General features: G+C 45.8%; 1 protein-coding gene across 2 annotated transcripts in view; it reads right to left on the bottom strand.

Moving 5' to 3' along the window:
- LOC139047535 (probable glutamate receptor) overlaps nucleotides 1–25449 on the bottom strand; it is a 106166-nt gene that overhangs the window by 74769 nt on the left and 5948 nt on the right. For both annotated transcript variants that reach the window (XM_070521363.1, XM_070521362.1), the window contains exons 2-3: nucleotides 21386–21490; nucleotides 19089–19273 (exon numbers count right to left, since the gene is read on the bottom strand). In XM_070521363.1, coding sequence (XP_070377464.1) covers nucleotides 19089–19273; nucleotides 21386–21392 — 192 coding nt within the window. In that variant the 5' untranslated portion in view covers nucleotides 21393–21490. The remainder of the gene's footprint in view (nucleotides 1–19088; nucleotides 19274–21385; nucleotides 21491–25449) is intronic.

Raw genomic sequence — 25449 nt, 5'->3', positions numbered from 1 at the left:
AGCATCGTTCAGATGGATGGAAAAAGCTGAAGCCGCATGCAGTTCCAACTCTTTTTTCATTCAAACGTAAGTTGTTATTTCTAAAGTCCGGATAAGTATTATATAGCAATTGTTACCTGCATTGCTTACAAGCCGTCTCGGGAACATGCTTGTGGATAGCATTAAATAAAAAAAAACATTTTTAACCCTCTGGAAATGTCGGGTTCGTGCACGTTAGCGTACAACATTAACATGCTTGCTCCAGTTTATGTGCGTTCTCAAGAGTACACTGTAGAAAAGATGTGATCCTTGGTCCCATCTTGCTTGTTGTAGAAAAGAATGTACTAGCTCGCCAGGTCGAATAAACCGATCTTAAAGTGCATATTTTTTTACGTTGCAGCTTTACCTAAGGAGCGAAAAGCACCGAAGAGAGAGCGGCTTCAGAGATCTCGCTCTCAAATGGTAAATCAAATCCGACCCCTGTGGTAGCAAGCAGCTCGTCATGTGAAGGAATAACGCTCTCTGAGACCACGGAGCAGTATCAATTCAGACCTCCGCTTCAGGAAGATACATCCGAAATGGACTCGTTCCAGGTCAGCAATGTCATTGCTGAGTGTCCACAGCAGGTTCAGGATGCAGACAGGAGAGAGCAAGCCGGCGAACCTAGTGGGACCCAGACTGCTTCCTCGTATTCTGCAGAGCTGAAGAAGCAGCTAGCGGACATCACGAGGAAATACACAGACCTTCAGGACCATCATGCTGCCGCCAGAAACAGTATCAAGGGCCTCAAAAATCAAGTTCAGAGGCTTGAAAGCGAAATCAGGAATTTTTCAAAAAATGTCAAGTTCCTGAATGAAGATCAGCTCCGTGCTCTGTCTAGGAGCAACAACCGGGGCAATTCCTGGACGCCTGAAACGGTCAAGCAAGGCCTTCAAATTAAGTACGCTTGCGGGACAACTGGATATGAAACGCTCAGAAAGCAGGGATATCCCCTTCCCTCAAACAGGACACTGACTCGCAGGCTCGAAGGTTTGAAGTTCCTTCCGGGGATACTTCACGAGGTGATTGACGTCATGCGGTGCAAGGCAATTGCCATGGAGGAGGTGGAGAAAGATTGCATCCTTTTTTTGGATGAAATGGAGATTTCAAGTGGATATGAGTTGGACCGTGCTGAAGATGCGCTCCTTGGAAGAAAGACGCTACCGCCAAAGCCTGACGAGCCTGCCAAGCACGCGTTAGTGTTCATGCTAGGTGGTTTAAATCAGAGGTGGAAACAGGTGATCGCTTATGAATTCACCGGACATCACGTAGAGGGCTCTGTGCTCAAGAACTATGTCCTTGAGCTTGTTCAATTATGCAGCCAGGTGTCCCTCAGAGTTCGTGTTGTGACATCTGATATGGGTGCGTCAAATCGAGCGACGTGGCGAGACTGGCTTTTCAAGCCACAGGAACTCCTCAACTGTGTGGTCTATACCACACCCATGTTTGGATGGAAAGCAACTGTTTTTCACGGCTGACCCTGCACACGTTCTCAAAAATCTCAGAGGACAGTTACTAAGTTCATCAGTTTTTACGTTGAGTGACGCCACTGTAAAGGAGAACAACCGGCCATCATCGGAGGTCAAACTCGAGCATGTTCAGGCTGTGCTCGACTATGACGCAGAGCACGAGCTCAAGGTAGCGCCCAACCTATGCGAGGTGCACACTAGCAGTGGCCATTTCACGAAAATGAAAGTTGGTGTTGCCGTTCAGTTTTTCCGCGAAGCACCAGCTGCTATTCGGTTTTTAATAAGAGCATCTGTAATTGAAGAAGAAGCTGAAACCACTGCATGGTTTTTGGAGCTCATTTTCAAATGGTATTTTCTAATGTCGTCTCGCAACCCGACAATGGCCTTAAGTCGCAGGAGTATGGCCAAGTATTATGCCGCCCTAGGCACGTTGCACACGGCAATGGACACCATTAGAAGTACGAAAATGGCGTCCACATCACTGTGGAAACCATGCCAAGCTGGCCTTCTCATTGCAACAACCGTTGTCATCCACCTCCAAGAAGTGTTGCTGGGAAATGAGGGGTACGACTTTTTTCTTACCAGCAGACTCTTACAGGATTGTCTGGAGAACCTCTTTTCGGTGGTTCGACTAAGAAAACCTGTGCCCAGTGCGTATGATATGAAATGCGCTCTGAGGCTTGTGAGCGTGAGCCAGTTTTTATTTACCCCACGGACGACGAGCTACGATCTCGATGACCGCGAATATCTGGTAGACCTTCTCTCCCAGGCAAAGAAAGAAAGGACAGAAGTGGAAGCTGATGAGATAAACGACTCAGAAATTCTGTTCATTGAAGAACTGTCCACAACAGAGTGCAGCATTCTACACCACATAGGAGGCTTCATATTGAAAGGAATCTTGCCGTCTGTCAGCTGCCAGCAATGCAAGGATGCCCTACTGGGATGTGCTAGTGACGAACATGCCTCTCTGACTGCTCTGAAGGAATATGTGTCAGAAGGTGACAACCTAATTTATCCCAGTGATGATGTGATGCACATGCTCAAAATCTACGAGGAGCACTTTGTAGGTATAAACTCATGGTGCACAGGCAAACTAGTGACAATGAAGTCACCTGTCCGCTCACTTACAGCATACCTAGGAAAGGTCTGCTGCAAGCAAGCATACCGACCGCGCTTGAAGCTGTGCGCAAGCCATGATGAAGAAATACGGAAAACGCTGACCGACAGGTACGCAAGATTGAGACTGCGCATCTTCCTCCGACACCTTCAGAAAGCTCGTCTCAATGGTCACGCAAGCAAGACGTGTGCGGGAGTTAATTTAACCTAAGCCTCTATCCACGCTGAAGTACACTCACGCTGCTAGCATTAGCAGAGTTCCTATTTTTACACCTAATAAGTGTCCTAAATTGCACTGACTCCAGGTTCTGAAGATAAGGATAATCTGTGCAAACGTGCCTTCAAAGTACCCTGAAATATTTTTTTCGGAGCAAATAAACAACTTTTATGGTTTTAAACAATATTAATGATTGTTTGTTTTCAACTAACCTCTGATCGCGGCAATAGATTGTTATTTTGTCTTTAAAACACTGTCTTAAGTGCGCGTTGAATATACTAATGCAGTCGACTCTCATTAGTTTGACCTATTACTGACCTCAAAATTTCGATTCCATTCGAGTATAAACGGATGTATTTTCACTGCGACTAATAACTTTCCACATCATTTGACCAATATACAGTGGTCCCGCCAAGTTCGAATGGCCGACTACACGCGTATAAAAATGCCTGGAGATATTTGTGGTTTTCAGTGCACAATGCATGCATGCGCGGCTCAGGTACTGCGATATTCGGTTCGTGTACGTGTGGCGAATGCGCTGGCTTTTATTTCTTAGGACAAGGTACGTAAAGCACATTAATCTTTTTTCTTCTACAAAAAAACCGTCATTATAGGTTGACAATAAATGTGAACAAGGCAACTGGAGCGTTCTTAATTAGTTACACAATTGAGTAATTGAATGCAATCTACCTGCTTATGATATTGCTGTTATTAATTTATTTTAATCCTGCAGTTAGGTTCCTAGTGCGTTCTATGAACTCTTTCCAATCTAGCACCCGAGTCACCGTGTGCTAGGAGAAACGACCGTCCAAATCTTAAAATATTTGGACAGTTGCCCCTTACAAGCCTGTTCTGTTGACACTTCATTAGAAAAGGCGTGAAACGCAGTTGTATTGTCTTTTGGTCGCGAAGACAAGCGCGCTTTTGCAGCGGCAAGTGCAAAAAGCTTGTTGGCGCACGCCCCGCGCCTCTGAAGTAGGCATGGCAATTGCAGCCGCCGTAGCAGACGACGCAGTTGTCTTCACCCTCAGCGGAGCGCGCGCGCGCATCGAGGCACCCTAAAATACACGTGCTCGCCGCGACATACTGTGAAAAATATATAAAGCTTAAAAAGCTTCTTTCGTCATTTCTTCACTTGATGGCGCTAGCTTCTTTACGAAAACTCTCCACTTGAAACGGCGCGAAAACGGAAACATACGAACTATAATACGGCCGCGCAACTGTGTGTCGTCTGGGTGAGCGGCTGGGATATGCCGCGCTTCGTCGCCAGGGCGGCGTGCAATGCACTCTTTTCGACGCGCCGCCTATCCAGCGCTGGTTCCCCATTCCAGAGAAATTTGCGTATGAGACAAGCACCGCGCTGTACACAGAGTAATATGGAGAATTTTTTTCTGCCCGCGCAGCTTCTCACGTATGTTGTGACAAATCGAGTGGCCATGACATACACAGCGACAAAGTTTAGCAATCTTTGTACATACGGGTTCATCCAATACTGGTTATTTTAGGGCAGAAGCGCACTGCAGCGCCAGTTGATGAGAAACATTATCGTCGATGCGTGGGAGGCGTGGAAACGCAGTAATTGCATATTTTAACAGCAATGAAACGGGCAAGAATTATTGTTGTTTTCCAGACATTCTACCCTTGGTGCGGGAGCCTGTGAAGCGGCCGCGTGACACAGCGGCATTTCTAGAAGCTTATGCAATAGTCACTTGCGCGCTGTTTATCTTAGAGTAATTAGTTTACCCTTCGCAGCCTTTTGCAAATCTGTGTAATTCTACAGATCAGTGTAAACCTTGCCACCTTTGCAAATTTGCAAATCTAGTAACCATCGCCAAAGCAAAGATCATTTGTCATTATTTTACATACGCCATTCACCAATTAGGTTACGCTAATCTTTATTGAACAACTCTAAATCTAGAATACGAGCTGCTCAACGTTTCCTTTTTTCTTTTTTAAACACCTAACAACGTTACAATCACACCACAGAAATTTATGTGATAGTTTTAATCTTAAAGTGATTGGACCAGGTGAGCAATGTGACTGCTGCGTACAAAGCCATTCAAATATGCTGCCCAAAAGCATTGTGTCCATATTTCCATGTTTCTACCCGCCGTGGTTGCTCAGTGGTGTTGGAACCTCAGTGCTGACACCCGTTGTTGCAATCGGACCGCTGGCGCCCGTTGTTGCAAATGGGTCGCAAGCCCCAAGGGTAGCGTTGGCCTGGCGGCCTGGGGCACAACTGGAAGCATCCGAAGGCCCTGGCAAAGCATGAGTCGACTGCTAACAGAACAACTTGTTTATTCTAGCATCGCAAAAGAGCGGCCGGTCAGGTCGACCGAAGTGGAGAGACGGGAGAGCACGCTTCTCGACGGAAGAATTCGGAGCCTCTCTCTCGGCGTCCGGGGGCAGCTGCTTTTATACTCTTGGCGTCACGCGCAAGAAGGAAGGTCACGGGATGAGACCACGTGACGGCGGCCGCGGACAAGCAGAGAGACATGTTGAGACGAGTGTAGTGACGCATCAGACGGGCCGGCGCCGGTCAGACCTCCTCGCTTCACACTTGGGGAGCTCCCCTTCCCGGCTGCCGCGCTTTGACAAGCGTGGGCACACACACACACGCACACACACGTGGCACTGAACATGCCGGGACGCGCTCGGCGGGGATGCGTCGCGGCCGCTCCGAACGGGCCAAAATGTCCGCCGCTTTGAACGAAGCCCCGGCGTCCGTTGCATCCGCGCCGGCTTTACCGCACGTCGTAGGCGAAACGTAACAGACCGCCCCGCCGGGGGAGGGAGATCCCGATGGTCAGGGGACTGCATCCGCTGTCCGGAGGGATGTCGCTCGATGATGCTCATAACCGAAGTCGGTCGTCTCTCGGCGTTTCTTGAGCGCAGCGCACTGAGAAGGCCTCGTTCTCACGTTCAGGTTCACACAGGACACTGCAAAGTGACTTCGGGAGAGTTGTCATTTTTCTCTCGCTCCCAGCAAGCCTTAGAACTACGCCGAAACTCAGCCGCTCAGTCAGCAAGCACGGCACAACCCTCACTAAGCCATGCCAGGCTCTTTCCCCTTTTATACTACTGCCTAGTTCCTTACAGTAGTCTAGCAGCATCCAGAACGCGTCCACAAATCGGAAAATTGCACTAGAAAGCACATCATCACTTTGAAACCCTACACAAAAGCAATATGTTAAAAATCCTGCCTCAGGAAGAAAAACATCAATAACAAACAATTTTGAGGCTGATTCCCACGTTAGGGGGTTCGACTTAAGCCATCGGCGTTACCGTTGAGACTCCCCTTTTTGTAACGCACCTCAAAGGAATATTGTTGCAAAGCGAGGCTCCAGCGCAGGAGGCGGCCATTTGTGAGAGATAGTCTGCAGCCATTGGAGAGGGCAGTGATCCGTTTCGAAGCATGCGAAGCGGAGATCGCAGTGAGCGACTGTACACTAGCTCAGCTGGCGAAAACCCTGTAGCCGCATGCGGCGCGGTCCTCAATGCAAACATCACCCCAGGCAGAAACAGCTCCCAGTCAGTTTGTTGTTCAAACCACAATGCTCTCAACACGCGCTTCATGACGGAGTGGAGCTTCTCAACGGCATTCGACTGGGGGTGGTGGACTGAGCTGTGTAACAGCTTTACCCCGCTCCTTTCGAGAAAGGCTGTCGTCAAAGCGCTAGTAAACACTGTGCCCTGATCTGATTGGATTTCCGCAGGAAAACCAACTCGCGCGAATATGGACAGTAGTGCATTGACTATCTCAACGGAGCTGAGTTCTTTAAGCGGCACTGCTTCAAGGAACTTTGTCGCTGGGCAGATCACAGTTAAAATGTGTCTGTACCCCGTGGCTGTTACCGGCAGAGGTCCCACTGTATCAATAACGAGCCGTCTAAAAGGCTCCGTAATGATAGGTACCAACTTCAACGGCGCCCTCGATTTGTCCCCTGGTTTGCCCACCCGCTGACAGGTGTCACATGTCTTCACAAAGTGGTCTGCGTCCCGAAAACACCCTGGCCAATAGTACTCTTGCAAGAGACGGTCCTTAGTTTTCTTAACTCCTAGGTGTCCGCACCACGAACCCCCATGCGACAAGCGCAAGAGATCCTGACGGTAGCACTGAGGCACGATCAGCTGATCGAACTCCACTCCCCTGCGGTCTAGATACTTCCGGTACAGGACCCCACCTCTTTCCACAAAGCGAGCATTTTTCTTGGCGGTACCTTCCTTGACAATGCAGCGTATGATTTCTAGGCTGCCATCCTTCTTTTGCTCGGCTATCAAAGCCGACCGGCTGACTTTTAGCAACCTATTAAGTCCGTCTGACGTAGGCGCGATGAGCAAATCTTCAGATAGCTCTTCTAACTTTCCCGTGTCGGGCATTTCCTCTCCAGTATCTGGTGCCTTCAACGCTACAGGCTCAATTTTATTCAGTTCGGGCGTGCTCTGAATATCAGCTTGCTGCGCCTCTGACCCTTTCTCATTGTTCGACAACGTCGGCCCCGCAACTACCGCCTTTGCAGCGAGCTCCCGAACCTTCGATCTGGTTAATGCCTGAACGCTAGCCTCACCAAACAAAAGCCCCTTCTCGCGCAGGAGGTGATCGGACCTGTTCGAAAATAGGTACGGGTACTGGGGGGGCAGCATAGATGACACTGCGGCCTCCGTCTCAAGCGCTCCGAAAGGTCCTTCAATAAGCACTTTTGCTACGGGCAGACACACGCTGTGAGCTTCCACGGCTTGGTTGATCCATGCGCACTCGCCCGTGAACATATCGGGTTCTACGTAAGAGGGGCGAACTACATCCATTGCAGCTGCGGAATCGCGAAGCACTCGGCACTCTTTCCCGTTCACGAGGAGGTCTCGCATGTAAGGCTCGAGAAGCTTCATGTTCTCGTCAGTGCTGCATAATGAGAAAAACACTACTTTTGTTTTTGTTTCCGGACACTGCGCCGAAAAGTGACCCGGCTTCTGGCACGTATAACACACGCGCGCTTGCCTCGCCTCGAACCGCTTTCTGCGTTCGGCTTCGGCTGCCGCCGTCTCCTTACGTTCGGTCGGAATGCTTTCACTCGCATCCGCACTACGTGTGTCCCCCTTTGCTCTCATGGGCGTGAACTTCGGCCTCTCAAACTTGGAGCCAAATTCACCCTTTTGACCGTCCTTAGCTGCGCGAGCCCGACGCGTCACAAACTCTTCGGCTAGCTCAGCGGCTCTAGCCGCCGTACTAACGTCTGGCCTATCCAAGACCCAGTACCGCACGTTCTCAGGTAACCGACTATGAAACTGTTCTAGCCCGAAACACTGCAGAACTTTCTCGTGGTCACCAAACGCTTTCTCTTCTTTGAGCCACTCCTGCATTTTTGACATAAGCCTGTAGGCAAACTCTGTATATGACTCACTTTTGCCTTTCTCATTTTCCCGAAACTTCCGACGGAACGCCTCCGCTGACAGCCTGTACTTTTTTAGCAGACTCGATTTCACTTTGTCGAAATCCTCTGCCTCCTCTCTCTCCAAGCGAGCGACTACGTCGGCCGCCTCATCGGGTAACAAAGTGAGCAAGCGCTGTGGGCACGTTTCCCGAGAGAACCCCTGCTTCTCGCACGTTCGCTCATAGTTAACCAGGAACAAACCAATGTGCTCTCCAAGCTTAAACGGCCGCATCAGGTCAGTTATTTTAAACAATACTCGTTCTCCTGCACCGTGTTCCTGACTTTCATTACGAGCGCGTTCCATCTCTACCTCGAGACGCTTTATTTCCAAAGCGTGGTCGCGCTGTTCTTTTTCTTTCTGCTCTTTTCGTTCGCGCTCATCTTTTTGCTCTTTAAGTTCGCGCTTCTGTCTTTTTGCAGTCTCCCTCTCCTCAATGGTCTCAAGGCATTCCGACAGCTCGTCATCCTCAGCTCCTAACTCAAGAATAGCCCTTAGCAGTTCTGGTTTTCTGAGTTTGTCTGAGACATCCAGACCCAACTCTCTTTCAAGCTCCAGCAATTTCGGTTTGCGCAACGACTTCCAATCCGTGGCTGCTCTGAATGCTGCTTTCTCTACTGCCTACTATTGTCTTGCCGCAAACTAACCCGGCAGCAACGACAACCACAATTACCAGCTCTGTTTCTGACACTAACAAAAGCCTGGCAAAACTCAGAAGAAGAAAGTCCCGCACTCACCAAACCTCGCAGCCAAGAATTCAGCGCAGTCGTTCCGCTGCAGGCAACCAGTCATCACACAGGGCTCGTTGCACTGCTCCCGGATGGTCGTTGTGCTGCTCAGCATACAGTCAACCGCATATCTTCGCTGCTGGCCTCCGTTGTCGCGATCTCAACGCTGGCAACCAGCTATTGGAATCCCACCGATGGCACCGGCTGTTGGAACCTCAGTGCTGACACCTGTTGTTGCAATCGGACCGCTGGCGCCCGTTGTTGCAAATGGGTCGCAAGCCCCAAGGGTAGCGTTGGCATGGCGGCCTGGGGCACAACTGGAAGCATCCGAAGGTCCTGGCAAAGCATGAGTCGACTGCTAACAGAACAACTTGTTTATTCTAGCATCGCAAAAGAGCGGCCGGTCAGGTCGACCGAAGTGGAGAGACGGGAGAGCACGCTTCTCGACGGAAGAATTCGGAGCCTCTCTCTCGGCGTCCGGGGGCAGCTGCTTTTATACTCTTGGCGTCACGGGCAAGAAGGAAGGTCACGGGATGAGACCACGTGACGGCGGCCGCGGACAAGCTGAGAGACATGTTGAGACGAGTGTAGTGACGCATCAGACGGGCCGGCGCCGGTCAGACCTCCTCGCTTCACACTTGGGGAGCTCCTCTCCCCGGCTGCCGCGCTTTGACAAGCGTGGGCACACACACACACACGCACACACAAAGACACGTGGCACTGAACATGCCGGGACGCGCTCGGCGGGGATGCGTCGCGGCCGCTCCGAACGGGCCAAAATGTCCGCCGCTTTGAACGAAGCCCCGGCGTCCGTTGCATCCGCGGCGGCTTTACCGCGCGTCGTAGGCGAAACGTAACAGTGGCTATGGTGTTGGGCTGCTGAGCACGAGGTCGCGGAATTGAATCCCGGCCACGGCGGCCGCATTTCGATGGGGGCGAAATGCGAAAACACCCGTGTACTTAGACTTAGGTGCACGTTAAAGGACCCCAGGTGGTCAAAATTTCCGGAGTCCTCCACTACGGCGTGCCTCATAATCAGAATGTGGTTTTGGCACGTTAAACCCCAGAATTTTTTTCCATGTTTCTGAGGCAGACTACCACATAAAAGTGATCGTTTGCATAAAGATTCAGCTACCAAAACATATGAATGACACTCGATCAGCCCCACAAGAATGATATTAGTGTGCTTCACATCGGAAATAAATAAACAAACAGTGCTCACTTTTGTTTCACTTATTTCTGAGCACGGTGGCTTCCATTGCATTGAATTTGCTTACACTTGAAACTTGATGTTAGGAGTCGAGAAGTAATGTAACGATCCCATTTAAATCCTCACTAATATTGCACGCCGAGGTACTTGAACACCTAGAAAACAGGGAGTTTTAATTTCTGTCTGCTTCATACCAGAAAAATAAAGGGCGTTTTTACTTTGTTCCTAATAAAGATAACAGCGTTCTATAATATATAATTCTATAGCTTATAATTCTATAATTTATGCACATCCACCAGTTGTGCCATCCCATTAACCTATCTGCTTGTGTTGGCAGAGTACACTGACCTGAGGAAGAAGTAATTTATTTATTTATTTTATTTATTTGCCGGTGCTGTTGGCCGATTGGGCCGTTACAAGTGTGGGGTACAAATATGACACAAGACACATCATTGCTTACATAAAGCAGCACTCTGTAGCTAGTACATAGATTTACAAGTCATAGCGTGCCATTATACACTGCTATAACAAAAAGTCTGACGTAACAACCGCCACGTGAAAGATAAAGTAGCAAGGCATAGCCGAAAAATGCATCACGATACTGCATCCTACAACTTACATGATACGTGTTACATCCCATACATCACAACATTACACATAACAATACTACAATCTACAACTTGCACAAGATATGTTAGATCATGAGGACTCACTTTGAAAATATTTTGTAATATTGGTTTCAAAAAGTTGCACAGTTTGAAAATCACATATAGCATTCGGTAAATCATTCCAGTCTCCTATGGTTCTAGGCAAAAAACAGTATGCATATGTGTTCGCACGAGATTGCGATACTAGAAAGTTTCTGCGGTGGTCATCGTGTAATTGTAGAATAGACAGTGCAATCGCCTTCATAGAGTCTTATTTTAACAATTCACTCATAAAAAATGTCAATATTTTGAAGAACAAGCGAAAGGGGCCTCAGAACGGAAGCCTGTCGGACAGCCGAACCACAGGTAACATATCAGAGAGCATACGTGTCATTGAAGAGAACTTATTTCTGCCTTGAAGTCAGGTAATCTTGAATCGAGATACAAATCATAGAATTGTCCAAAGTGTATGATATATTTTTATGTAATTTATGGTGCAAATCGTATCAAAAGCCTTCCCAAAATTAAAAAAAGTGCATCTGTAACAGTCTGTATGTATATAGGTTGCGACGTCTACACCGGCTGTTCCAGTTAACTTGGACCAAATTAAAAAATAAAAACCAAGATCTCTAGAGAAAGCGTAGGCGTAGTCGTGCGTACTTACTGTCAGCATTTTTTTAATCGTGATGTATTAAATAATACTTTTATTTTATTTAGTGAACTTGTTAATTATAGCTTGAATCGCAAACATATCGATTAGAACGCTGTAGTGCACCTCGAATAACCTCCGAATCAAACATTTATTGCCCGCTCAACTTTGCCTCGTTCATTTTTCCGAGAAAAAACAAAACCGTGCGAAACTTCCAAAATACGAAATAGACGCGCACTCGCGCGCCGCTACTCAAGCGCTCCCAAGCGAAGAGCAACGGATACACGGCTTTACTAGCAGCGGCATCTCGAAGCAGGGCTTCACGCTATGCGATCGTCGCGGCATTCTGTGCCCATGCCGCTGACACATTGATAATCGTAGAGGCGCCGTAGTGGGGAATCGAGGGGGGGTTCGAAGCCGGTAAACCGAGACGGCGCACTTGGGACTGTAATTTTCCGCACTAAACTTGTTCTGTAGGTAGGCGCGCCCGGAACGTATGTTCCTTTTGTTCCCTTTAGCAATAGAAACAAACCTTGCGCAGGCTATGTCTATCTAATGCGTTTTGGTGGATCTGTAAGACTAGCATATGCCGTCGTCTATTACCTAAATCTTTTTTCGCTTGACGTCTCAGTGCGTAGATAATAACGGGAGATAGATAGATAGATAGATAGATAGATAGATAGATAGATAGATAGATAGATAGATAGATAGATAGATAGATAGATAGATAGATAGATAGATAGATAGATAGATAGATAGATAGATAGATAGATAGATAGATAGATAGATAGATAGATAGATAGATAGATAGATAGATAGATAGATAGATAGATAGATAGATAGATAGATAGATAGATAGATAGATAGATAGATAGATAGATAGATAGATAGATAGTACTTTTATTCATGTCAATTCTCATACACCAAAATCAGGCCTACCAAAGCCTCACCAAGGGCTTCAGTGGCAGCGCCTGGTAGACAGCGAACATTAGCAAAACAAAGGAAAATTGAGATGTTGCAACGAACTCGGCTAACGAACAAAACAAAAACAAAAATTTAACAACTCAGAGAGACAGACATAGAAACATAACTATTACAACAGCAAAAGGATGACAGTAATGCGAAAGTAAGACAGTAACACTCGATTAAATCATTATGGGGCAGGAAGTAATGCGGAGACATACCGCAAAATTTTTTTCAGGGTGTATTTTGTTTTCATGCGGAATACACTAGGTGGCATACTATTGAAACAGGCAGGTACGTAGTATTGACGTGTGCGCTTTCCGTATCGGGTTGAGGAGCGAGGAATGCAGTAACGGTATTTTGGTCTTAAATCACGTGCAGGAAGATATGGAATGGTGAACTGACTGTACCAGAAATGTTTAAGCACAATAGTTTCTGTTAATAAAGCGTTAAAATTTGGAAGCTTTAATCTTCTAAAACTATCAATGTTATTACCAATGGGTAGGTCGTAGGCAATATTCTTTAAAAGTAAACGTAGAAGTGAATTCACCCTGCGCTGCCAGCGAACCGTGCAGTGACCATAAACAGTGATTCCATATCTAAGCACACTATAGGCTAGAGCGTGTGTAACGCATTTACGGACAGAAAAAGGCATAAAATATCTAATATTATACAGGACACAAGATACAGCGCGAAGTCTTTGACAAACAAAAGAAAGGTGCGAGTTCCAAGACAGATCACTGTCGAAGATCAGGCCCAGATATTTGACCGAATGCGCATATTTTACTGGTACACAGTTACAATGAGAACAGGAGGAAGTGTGCAAATAAACAGGATGACTCAACTCAATTTTTTTTAAAGGGTTATGGAAACATATAAGTTGCGTTTTAGAAGTATTGACATTGATAAGGTTAGACTTAAACCAGTCCATGGCTTTCATAGCTGCCATCTGTAATGCTGTAACAGCATCAGTGTATTTCTTTGCGCGCGCAACAATGACAGTGTCGTCAGCATACTGGAACAATGAAACAGGCACATTGTTAGCAAGATCATTAACGTATAGATTGAATAACAAAGGACTCAATATAGAACCTTGAGGGACTCCGGAAGTAATTGCCGTGAAATCACTATGGAATCTTGAAATCGACATATATTGGCGCCTATCTTGTAAAAAGTTAGTAAGTAAGTGTAGAAACGAACCACGAAATCCCAATGTAGAAAGTTTATCAAGCAAAAGAACGTGGCAGATGCTATCAAAGGCCTTGCTTACGTCAAGAAAAAGAGAGCATACGACTTCATTCTTATCGAAAGCTGAATTTAGTGTGTCAGAGAATTCTTCAAGAAGATCTGTTGTTCCTTTTCCTGGTATGAAGCCATACTGACAAGGTGATAGAACATTGTGCGTATTCAAAAAATTCGTCATGGTAAGTAAGAGATGCTTTTCAAAAATTTGGCCAATGCATGGCAGAATAGAGATAGGTCGATAATTACTCATCATGTTTCTGGAGCCACCCTTATACAAAGGTATAACTTTAGCAGTTTTCATTGAAGTCGGCATTATACCTCTGGAAATGATACTATTAAGCATAACTAGTAGGACACCCTTAATCGCTTCAAAATTTCTGCACAATTCAGAAACAGTGAGGCCGTCATGACCAGGAGATTTACTACGTTTAAGACTGAAAAGTATACACCTTAAATCACTTTCGGTAATGTCAGGAAGGAAAGCAGATTCCATCACACTGGGAGGCATAGGACAGTCGTAAGGCGGGGTACGAGATGCACCAGAGACCAGAGAAAATAGTTTGTTGAAGTCATTCGCAATGCTCTGTCCATCTTTATGGAAATGAGATATGAAATATGTATCATTATAAATAGCAGCGCTCACTCCTTTCAGGTTATTCACCAATGACCATGTTTTCTTGCTGTTAAAACGTGCGTCGTTAAACTGAGACCTAAAATGATTGCGCTTGGCCACACGGATCATGGCATTAACTCGGTTTCGTTCATGTTTAAACTGTAGTCGTAGTTCAGGACAGTTTGGAGCACGTCTTGATCGAGCCCAGAGTAGATCTTTTTCTTTGATGGCTGCCAGTATTACGGGTGACATCTACGTATTGTCTAAATTTCGTTGCTTAACGATCACCATGCGTGAAGATTCGGCTTTGTGTGAACGAAAAACCTCGACGAAACTGTCATATAAGTCTGCAGGGGACACATTGTCAATAAAAGAATCCCAATCGTACTTTGCTATTCTTTCATCTAAACGCTTATAATCAAGTACTGATATGTATTGCTGGCTGCGCAAAGGTGCAGGGTGGCTGGAACCATCCGTTAACGAGCAGCAGACGAAATAGTGGTCTGCAAGCTTGAGTTCAACAACAGCAGACCGCACCAACAGGTTTTGAGAACGCACGTTTATGTGGTCGATGCAAGACGAGACTAGCTGCCCAGATAAGTATTCCTCCCGTGTAGGACTGTGGATTTTAGTCTCTAATCCCCACTTTGATAAAGTGTCAAGATAATCTGCGACCGTTGGCACAGTTGGGCGTAGAATATCGATATTCATATCCCCGATAATGCACACGTGTTCTTCACTGGAAAATGATGATATTGCAGAATCAAGCTCAGCTAAAAAGATGCGACCGTTACAACACGGGGGGCGGTAAATTGCGAGTAGAATCAACGACAACCAAGGTGTACTTAGGCGGAGCGCAACTACTTCTGCTTGAGTAAAAGGGATACTAATTTCGGAAACGGACCAAGAATCTTTATCAAAAACTGCGATTCCTCCTCCTGTTCGTTGTAGACGAGTATAAGAATGTAATTGGTAACCTGGCAGCGAGAAATTTGGTAACACATCTGACGAAACGTTCACTTCCGTGAGAGCAACAACGTCAAAATTTGAATTAAAAGGGTGAATCAGCGCACAAAAATGGTCCCAATGCTTCCGTATACTGCGAATATTAACGTGAGTAAACTGAAAGGAATTGCCTGTGTGATGCTGAAAGAACTTCTGGACTTCAGAAAAATCGGAACACTTCACGAAACCAATGTCAGACATGGTTATGTTAGTTTTTCAAGATCAGAAAGCTTGTTGACACGAATGAGAGGCGCGCCTTCGGACTGTTTTGCAAGGATCTTCCCATTTTTGGTCCAGATGAACTCAAAACCCTTTTCTTTGCCACGAGACCTTGCTAGACGGAACAACTCGCGATTAGCCCGAGACAGCGGTAACACGCCAGTGACGTGCTCGTCAAGAAGAGTGATGACCTTCACGAATGAACAGAAGGCTAAAGTGATCTTGGCTCTGGGTGCGGCGCATGGCGACATGATGTAGGCAACCAAGTTATTCAGGATGCGACATTTTGGAGGATGCCCTAGTCCATCAACAATACTTAGAACGTACGAAGTATTTTGCGAGATCGGTAGCTTCACAAGAAAGCGACGCAGGACGGCGATGGTAGTTGAAGTGGAAACTGGTGTTTCGACATTCTTTGCAGCTAACCCTCACGGTAGCGTTCGCGATGCCAGTGTGGAGCTTGGAACCTCAAGGTCATCAGTGTGGAGGATTTTAAAGATGGTCCCATCCACCTGCACCATGTACATATTCATCAAAAACTTGAAGACCGAGGTTTTGAAAACATACTTGACTTGGGAATTGGATTTTTCACGAAACGTGAAAAATCAACCACTCACGTGCTCACTCACGTGCTTTGGAAGGATGAGGCTAATTTCTCAGAAACGCACAAGTTAATCTACACAACGCGCACTACTGGACTGATAGGAGTCCCCGCTACCTGGCACAAAGACGACACCAATACCAGCGGTCGTTTAATGTGTGGCGCGATATGTTTTATGGCGACATCATCGGACCCAATTTTTTTCGACAACACACTAAGGCGTAACGCTACGTCAACGACATCCCCGAGGGCCCCGGGAACGACGTCTGTTGCAACGTTCTACTTGCGCACCTTCGGAACAACTGGTTTCAACATGGTGGTGCTCCTGCACGTAGTAGTAGTCAGTCTAGAGCGTGGCCCCACAGGCTTTTTTCTAGACAGTGAATTGGCCGGAACGGACCTGTACCTTGGCCTGCGAGGTCGCCGGAAATTACATTACTTGACTTCCCCTTATGGGGCTACGTGAAAGATCGCTTGTATAGCAGCAAACCTACCACACCGGGTGCCCTGAAGATAAAAATAAGCAAAGTCTGCCGCAAGATTCCAACGTCGTTGGTCAAAGCTGCAACAGCACAAGCGTTGGAAAGAAGGAAGTACTGTATTGCTTCAGACGGTGACCTGTTTGAGCACATGTTAGGAGTGGCAGGGGAAAATACCCGCTCAAATTGGTATAAAATGTGACTGCTTAACGCAGCTTCATGATGTAACCCTGTTATTACATAAAGAAAGCTTGAGACAAAGTCAGAAATAGGTCAAAAACTGCTTTTCTTTGCCTCTTTTCCGGGGTTTAACAGAAAGGGTAAGCGGATAAACAAGTTGCACCTTTGGATGTTTCTTTGTGGGTGGCTGAAACGGCTTACGTGCTTTTGGTTTATTTTTTATTGATATAAACTGTTGAGTAGCTCTTTTCTATTCTTCCGAGAGCGTCCTTTCTTTTTCGTGCTCTTTTTCCCACTGCTTTCTTCTAAAACATTGTTTGTAGTTCTTTTGTAGCTTTGTTTCATGATACGCGAAAGTTAAAGCAACCCGCCGCGGTTGCTCAGTGGCTATGGTGTTAGGCTGCTGAGCACGAGGTCGCGGGATCGAATCCCGGCCACGGCGGCCGCATTTCGATGGGGGCGAAATGCGAAAACACCCGTGTACTTAGATTTAGGTGCACGTTAAAGAACCCCAGGTGGTCAAAATTTCCGGAGTCCCCCACTACGGCGTGCCTCATAATCAGAAAGTGGTTTTGGCACGTAAAACCCCATATATTATTATTATTATTATAAAGTTAAAGCTATCCCTAGTGCCTCACGATCGAGCACAACATTCTTGCGTCCGCAGATGCTGACGCTTATCGCACCACGGTAGTTAGAACCACTCGCGCCATCCTACATGACGAAGCGATGAACGCACGAGCGTGCGTGTACCAGTGCAAAGCGCGAACTTCTCTCATGCTTCTCTTTCAGTTCCCTTTCCCCTTACCTTAGTGCAGGGTAGCTTACTGGGCTCATCCTGGTTAAATTCCCTGCGTTTCTATTAAGACTTCTGTCTCTCCAGGCGTTAAACCATGCAATTTCTTCCGTTTCACTATTCCGAAACTAGTCCGCATTTCTGGGACCTACTCCAATCTCGACTTCTTATGTCGCCTCGGGCTTAGCGTAACGTTCACACACAGGTGTGTCGTTTTCAGCAGAATGGTCGATAGACTCGAATGTCAAGTTTATGAGCGCCGAGTGACAATCTCACGCCTTGCCTGGGACGGCCGTCGCTTCCATGAGGAAGCGACCACGCTCTCTCTTACTGTACCGAACGCGCCTGAGTACCATCACCTTATTGATGACAGTGTTTTTCGGTAATGATCCCAACCGCCATGGCACGAGGAACTCAATACGCTTGTGTGTTTGTTGAAAGCAGCGATATTGCTCAAGGAGGAACCACTGCGCCCCCCCCCCCTAACCCGGGTGTCTCAGCCCTCATCCGTAAAGGAGCTGATTTCTCCGTCGATAAATTTCGCCATGTAATTTCATAATGAGCCACTCAACAGATGGCCGTTATTCCAATAAGGAGCTGCATGGCTGCACACCTCACGCATGAATAAATATTTTTGCACGTGGCAACCTGTGTTATTTTTTTTTGGCACATGTTGTCACGCAATATAATACTTCGTTTAGAGGCCACCTTGGGGTGCCTAAATACCACGCCCGGTATGGTATTTTGAAATGAAATAGAGAAGCAATAACTGAGAATGATTAAACACGGAGCACTGAAAAAGACAGCTGGGAACTGCGATTACGTTACGCTGGGCTTGTATAGACGCCAAATAACTGTAGCACTTAAATACACGTGGCGTATGATGGTTTGTAATAAGTACAGCCCGTGGACTATTAGAGTTACGGAATGGGTGCAAAGGGTAGCGCAGTCCATTACGGCAGAAAACTTGGTCGGGTGATGAAATTAGGAAATTGGCAGGCGCCAGTTGGAATGAGTTGGGACTGGACGGCGATAATTGTAGATTGGTGGGAGGAGCCGTCGTCCTACAGTGAACTTAAAATTGGCTAATGATGATGATTATGGTAGTGGCGGTGGCGGTGGCTATGTTCGACGAAACAGGATTACCGTTTTTATGCACTTATTAGAACTCTAAAGTGGGCCAGACTTATTGCTGATCGATGCGCTGCCGTCATGGTGGCGACTGCACAGCAGCATGTAGCACACCGTCATTGCTTGCGGAGACGAACGCACATCACGTGCATACACAACAGATAGCCGAAAATGCGCTGAAGAAAGGCATCTGGCAAGCGACAATAGAAGCACACACGACCACGGTAGAGAGAACCAATATGGCGCCAGCGCTTTCGAAAGGCGCCGAGGATTGGGTCGAAGGAGGTCTCCACTCTGAACGGCGGCGCTGCTATCGACCTCCCCTGAGGAGCCGAGGGAACCGCGAATGCAGCTGTGTGTTAGGTGCCAACCCACCAGCGGTTCGAGCAGCCTGTAGACGGTGTCGTGCGATGCGTTGACGAGCAGGATCTTGAACTTTCGCTGCGCATCGCGCGTCCACGGGAAGCTCTCTCTGCTGGGAAGATTGCCACTGCGGCCGTCGGACAGGTCGACCGTGTTCGCCACGCACTCGGCTGCGTGCAGCATCCGGAGCAAGGGCGCTGCGAGCGGTGACGAGACACAAAAGAGAGACACCGCGGATGTAGTAAGTTGCATATGGCGACACTTGTCTGTAGCCTGGTCGTTACATCAAGCCGGGCCACCGAGCGGTTAGCTTCCTAAACAAAAAAAGTGATAGTCTGATGAGAAGCGTGCCCACTAGAGCCCCGAACAGGTGATGAGCTTAGTCTAGCGCATACCAGCTTCGCTAAACGTATTGATCGTTCATATCCACATTGTTTTTCCACACATTCTGCGCGCACACTCTGAATGAAGCGTGCACAGATTCGTGACCGCCTTTAGCACGTCACGTACTGCCGGTAAATAATGCAATACCGCGTAATAATATAGAATAATATAATGGCTAGGAAGGTGGTGTACAGTGCCAACAAAACAGGGACCAAGGCAGCCAAACAACAACACAGCGCTGACTCTCGAAACACCCTTGTTCGCGTTGTATACCACGTTCGAAATGAACCTTGACGCAGTCGCCCACCATATCTTGTTATAAAACAAAACCACTCCTATTATAGTCCGCGCAAGCAGCATTTTCGGTGGATGTGCTTTCTAAATGCGCGACCAGACTTCATTGCCACCGTAACTAGGAAAATATAGTAAACATCGATGGTCGATACGGTTTTCGTTTGCTAAAAAGCATGAAAAACGTTCGCGGGGGATTACACGTATTGCGGGAGTCTATATGCTGACGCGAAGCGTTTGCCCGCCTAACGTGCGTGAACACATGTCTATTTAATGCTTATTACATAGATACTAAGTACAGCTGAATCCACGTAAGATATGGGAGAAGGACAAGGGTTGTTGTTGTCACCACGCGTTTCTTCTTGTGACAGCACTCGAAGTACTAAACGCTTGCAGCATTGAAACATTGTTAGTGAACGTGTTCTCGTGTTTATGCTACGAGCTTGGCAGATTTACATTGCGATACCTTGCTCGATGGTGCGCTTCTTAATGCCATGTTGCAAAGGGTGCGAGCGGCATCTGAAGATGAACAGGAGGCATAGCCATGGATCTTTATATTATGAAATGCTCTTGCGACCACAAGACCAATGACACTGTGCGGGCTGTTGGTAATATGTCGAAACTTGCAAGGTCGAGTCCCAGTGCCTATTCCATTAACACTAGATCGGTTGGAAATCGTGATGGCACAGTCACCAGTAAAAATCATCTACATATTTTTAGCTGTGGTATTGTCATGGTATCACAACACCGCATTGCGAACGCTTCATGTCGGCACCAACATGTTTACGCCCTTGCTTTCAGGGCTCCCTTCGGGGCCTTCGGAGCAATTTCGCCTGCTGATATTTTGATGTCACTCCCTCCGAGGCACAGTTAAACATCAACTCTGTGTGCCGCAATTTCGACGCCTGCTGTAGCAATAACGCCTACAGAAAATAAAGCGATGTGCTGCTTTTGAGAGCCCGTGACTCCTGCTGCTTTTGTCTTTAATTTATTTTAGTAAGTTGCGAATAACGCGGTTCACTCAAAACTAAACCTGTTGCGCCAAGGTTGTCAGTTCAATCACCACTGGTGACTAGTTATCTTTTTCTCCACTTTAAGTTTGCTCCACTTCATTTTACATTTCAATTGCGAGACCTATGGTTTCCTTGACATCATTGCATGCTGGTTTTATGTGGCCGTAATACAGTCGAAATGTTTTCCCTCTTTTATGTCTATTTAGGCATAGAGAGTGACCAGTTCTTTTCCCGAGCACCGTCCAATCGTTGTTTTATCCATGAATTCAAAACATGACATCTGGTTTTATAAGTGAAACTAATGAAATCTTCAAATTCTTGTCTGATTTTGGCTTTCCATTAATTTGATTTATTTTTGACAAGCCTCAATGCATGTATGTATACCTAGGTTCTTTACTAAATGGCTCTTCTATCACTGCGGCTGCATGGGAACCCTTGCAACACAACACATTCTAACCAGTGATTTACGCAACCCTTACGCAATAGGTAAAACCAGTTAATTGGGACAGTCATTTGCAAATTTTCCGGAAATACTTTTTCGTTTGACAAGGTGGTTGCTTTTGCGCCTGATATATATACAGAAGTTTATACTGTGTGCTGATGTGCCATATGCGAGCATACCTGCCATCACGGCTCCATTGTTGTCGTAGACGAGGGTAATCTTGAACGAACCCCGGCAAAAGTCAGTCACCACCTCGTCCAGATCGGAGTAGCCAAGCCCAGGCTCTGTAAGAACAGAACGCCTGGTTTATTAGCCATCCGGGTGCCGTGCTCGAGCCAGCTCATGCTTATGCTTACACGTCACCCTTTCAACGCACCAAATGTGTCGCTACTCACCCGTTGTTCAACTCCCAAGGCCTTAGAAGACGCTAACAAAAGCGAAAGGAAACAATTGCTCACCATGCGCAGCCAACCACTGAAGAAAAAAAAAACTGTTAACCACAAGAATTTTAACTTAAATTGTATTTTACGAGTTCAGTTTAATGTCGCCCGTCTTTCTAAAGCGAGAACGCATTTAGTCTGTGCTGAAGTTAGCACTTTAATAGTACATTTTTCATCAGACGATTTCGCTACGAAGCTGTGGCCTGTGCGTGGATGATAGGAGAGACGACATCCCATTTCACTTTAGAGCGAAAGCGCTATTCCTGTGGTAGAACTCCCAATGTCAATCTCGGCGCGCTTTTGACCTTCAGCCGCCGGTGCGCAAGGTGAAGGTGTGACGTCACGTCACGTGATCCGCTGCGGAGAGGCGTCAAAGCTGCGCTCGCTCGAGCCTCGCCGCGGTGTAACACGTGAATAGGCGAGGGTATAACAGCAGCTTCGCCGGTGCTAGGTCACTCGGACTCGCCATGAATGAAGCACGCACTGGTGCGAGCGCGCCAACTATTCACCGGAGGCGCCAGGATGAGTCTGAATATTACCGTAACCCAAGTTCTAACTGCAAGTAACTACACTCTACAGGCCATAAATCAGTCTTTACCTTAGTCAAGCCAAAGCAAAACAGTGATGAAGCCTTTGGTAGGCAAAAAAAAACATTCAAAGAAACAAAACCATGTCTAGCCATGCTTAACGGAGCTTTCACTCGCATAACTGGATTCAAGCCACGTTGAACCCCAGCCACTATATTTTTAAACTGCGTAACTGTCACGTGTCCTTACTATACTTACCTTGTTATATGTCATTGACTTACACTGTGTTTTATTTCTGTGCGACTGTTATTTTCATTACTTTTGGTGCTTCGCATATTTCTATTTTTTCTACGAGTCCCCACTGTTTGTGTTAAATTTATTCTTACGTCACGGCCTGGTTTTTGCCGTGGCGCACCTGAGTGTGAATGTATTTTCTAGGATTAAATATTTTCCATGTCAGGCATTGTTTGGACTTTAGTAATAGCATGCGAAAGAATGTGCACTTGTTTCAAATAAAATCAATATTTCGCTATTAAGGAACAATATAGCTATAAGAAGGAGTCACAGAACATGCAACTTATTCAACCAGGTACACCTCTTTCCCTGTATATTCCTTCGTATACCGACAAACCCTAGCATTTGTATCGTATCTGCGTGCCAGTCAGGTGCAACAGCGCCAAACATAACTTATCAACGAATGCTTAACTACCTAAATAGCTATACTTATGAAAACGCTAGACTTAGTCAGTAGCTCTAATAATTACAGCTATACTTAATTATAGCTCAAAACACTGGACTAAAATACCTGAATAACTAATTGCACTTAATAATACCGAACCTAACTTCACTAAATAATATCTAACCTAACTAAACCAACGAACGAAGCTAACTGAACTAATTAGGCAATTAACCAATCCCTAAGATAGCTAAATATTTCACTAGTTAAATAACCAAACTAATGAGTTATGCTTGTGAACTAATGCGAACCTCACTTACAAAACTAATAATTAAGCTATCTAGACTCGTCAATAATTAAACGGATTCCATAACTAATAGCAAACAGAGCTAACTAGAACAGTTAATGAACCAACAGATCTTACTAATTCCTGCCCCAACTAGTTAACTAAACTAAATAATAACAAACGTAAGTACCTGCAGTAACAAAGCTGATTGAATGAATTAACTAACTAGAATGAGCTAAAAAGTAATTACCTAAAAAGTAACTCGCTCAAGTAACTAATTATTTGACTAATAATCAATCATGACCTCTCACATCACATGCACTCGCAGGTATTACGCCAGCTGCCCCATTCAGTGCGCGTCCTCCGCAAACAAAATGCAATCCGGCGAGTGTGCCAGGCAGCCCCCCTGTTGGCCTCGTTAGCCGAGGGCTCCGGCGCACGTAGAGGCGGCCGTAGAAGACAGAGCTCCCCAGGTATGAACAGACTGATTATTGCTCTTCTTTTAACGTGTTTAGGAACATGCTCACAGGATGTATCCCATACAATTTTTTTAAGCTCTGCGTCGAGCATTTTGACGTCTCAGCTATCTAGTTCTCTGGTGCCTTTATTTTTTCCAGTACTTTTCTATATTCTTATCCACCGAATTTGTAGTACCTTTGTTTAATGAATTGTTTTTCTAAACAAATCATGTGCGGGTTCGCACAGGATTCATTCTCTTTAACTGTAACTTATCGTAGATGGCAGAATTTAATTGGTTTCTTTTTTCTTTCTTTCTTTGCACTTTCAATTGCGGTGATTAAGCAGTTGAGGCTATTACCGCGTTCGGAAAGTGCTTCGTAGTGCGATAAACTTTGTGTAATATTTACTAGTTTTTTATCATGCGTACTTTTTCATTCTGTTAGTTTTCATTCCAATTGTACTTTTTATATTTACTGTATTGATCTCGCACGCCATCACGTTGTGGGAATAAAGAGTGTTTCGTTGATGCTTTTCCTCCATTGTTGCACAACGCTTGTTTTACACTGATGTAACTGCACCTTTCTCTTACGCAATGCTTTCCTAAATACCTGTAAGGTATTTCACAATCAATAAGTAAATTAGATAAAATAAACATGCCGTAACCTGGACGCGGATGAGATATATTGACTTTTGTGTTCGGTGTAAATGACATTTCAGTCATACTGTTAATAACTACAATAATGTCTGCTTAGCGAACAACTATAAATATAGCAATAATAAACGCGTAAATAATTGCATAATTCATCATTTGACGCTTCACGCGCAATTTCGGGCTCCATCCAGCGTTAAGACTGCGGCAACCAGCACGCAAATGCACGCCCTAACGCGTGCACCATAACACAGACTTTCTTTACTCCACCAAAAAAGTTTTGAAAGAGTTCTTCGTCTTAGGTGCAGCATTAATTGCGTGTGTCCGCTTTAAGTGACACTTAACGTTAAATATTTGCATTTGAACTGGCACACTTATGTCTGCGAGTTGGGCTTGTCCGGTCGCAACAAAGCCAAGGCAAGATACGTAGTTCAGGAAGTGGATGAAAGGAGCCTAGCCGGTATCTATTTATACTTTCTGTCTCATGACGAACTCTTATACAAGTGTACCACTTCTACATATCCCCGTGAGTGTAGTGGGAGTAGATGTGCATACACACACAAAAAAATATATGAACGCACTTGAGAATAAATAACTGCTAGCACGCTAACATCATACACTTTCAGCCGATATATAGCAGCGCAAAATCCTCTTTTTCTCGCCACATCCAAGCCTACTAGGTGAATATAACAATACAAAACAAAATTAGTCAACCAATCTTACATAACAAACTGATTAACCAACTAGCAAAATGAAACTATAGTTACTTACCAGGCCACGAAAACTACAAACTAACCAAATAAAGCTAACCAACAAACACCTATGCTATAATTAAACGAAATATCCAACCTTGAACTATGTAAATTAACTAAATTGTTCACTTGCTCAACCGGTAACTGACCTACTAAAGCAACTAAGAAAATATAACTAGCCCAATAGCTAAACTAAGTCAACTAAGTAATCATCTAATAACTAACGCATTAAAGTAACCAATGAAACATATTTGAATTGTCTAACTGTCGAAAAATGTAAATAGATTCAGCGAATGGGAATGCTACTAGGGGGGACGTCAATGACATAACGCGGCCGTGTATAGTTTAAGAACAAACGCATGCTTTGAAATTCTACACGGCAGCGTTATGCGATGGACGTGACTACACCCCCCCCCCTTAACGTAACCTACGTAAATTATTTTGTTAAAAGTAC

This window comes from Dermacentor albipictus, chromosome 7, assembly GCF_038994185.2.
Source record: "Dermacentor albipictus isolate Rhodes 1998 colony chromosome 7, USDA_Dalb.pri_finalv2, whole genome shotgun sequence".
Classification (NCBI taxonomy): Eukaryota; Metazoa; Arthropoda; class Arachnida; order Ixodida; family Ixodidae; genus Dermacentor; species Dermacentor albipictus.
This window is presented reverse-complemented; position numbering and strand designations above follow the sequence as displayed.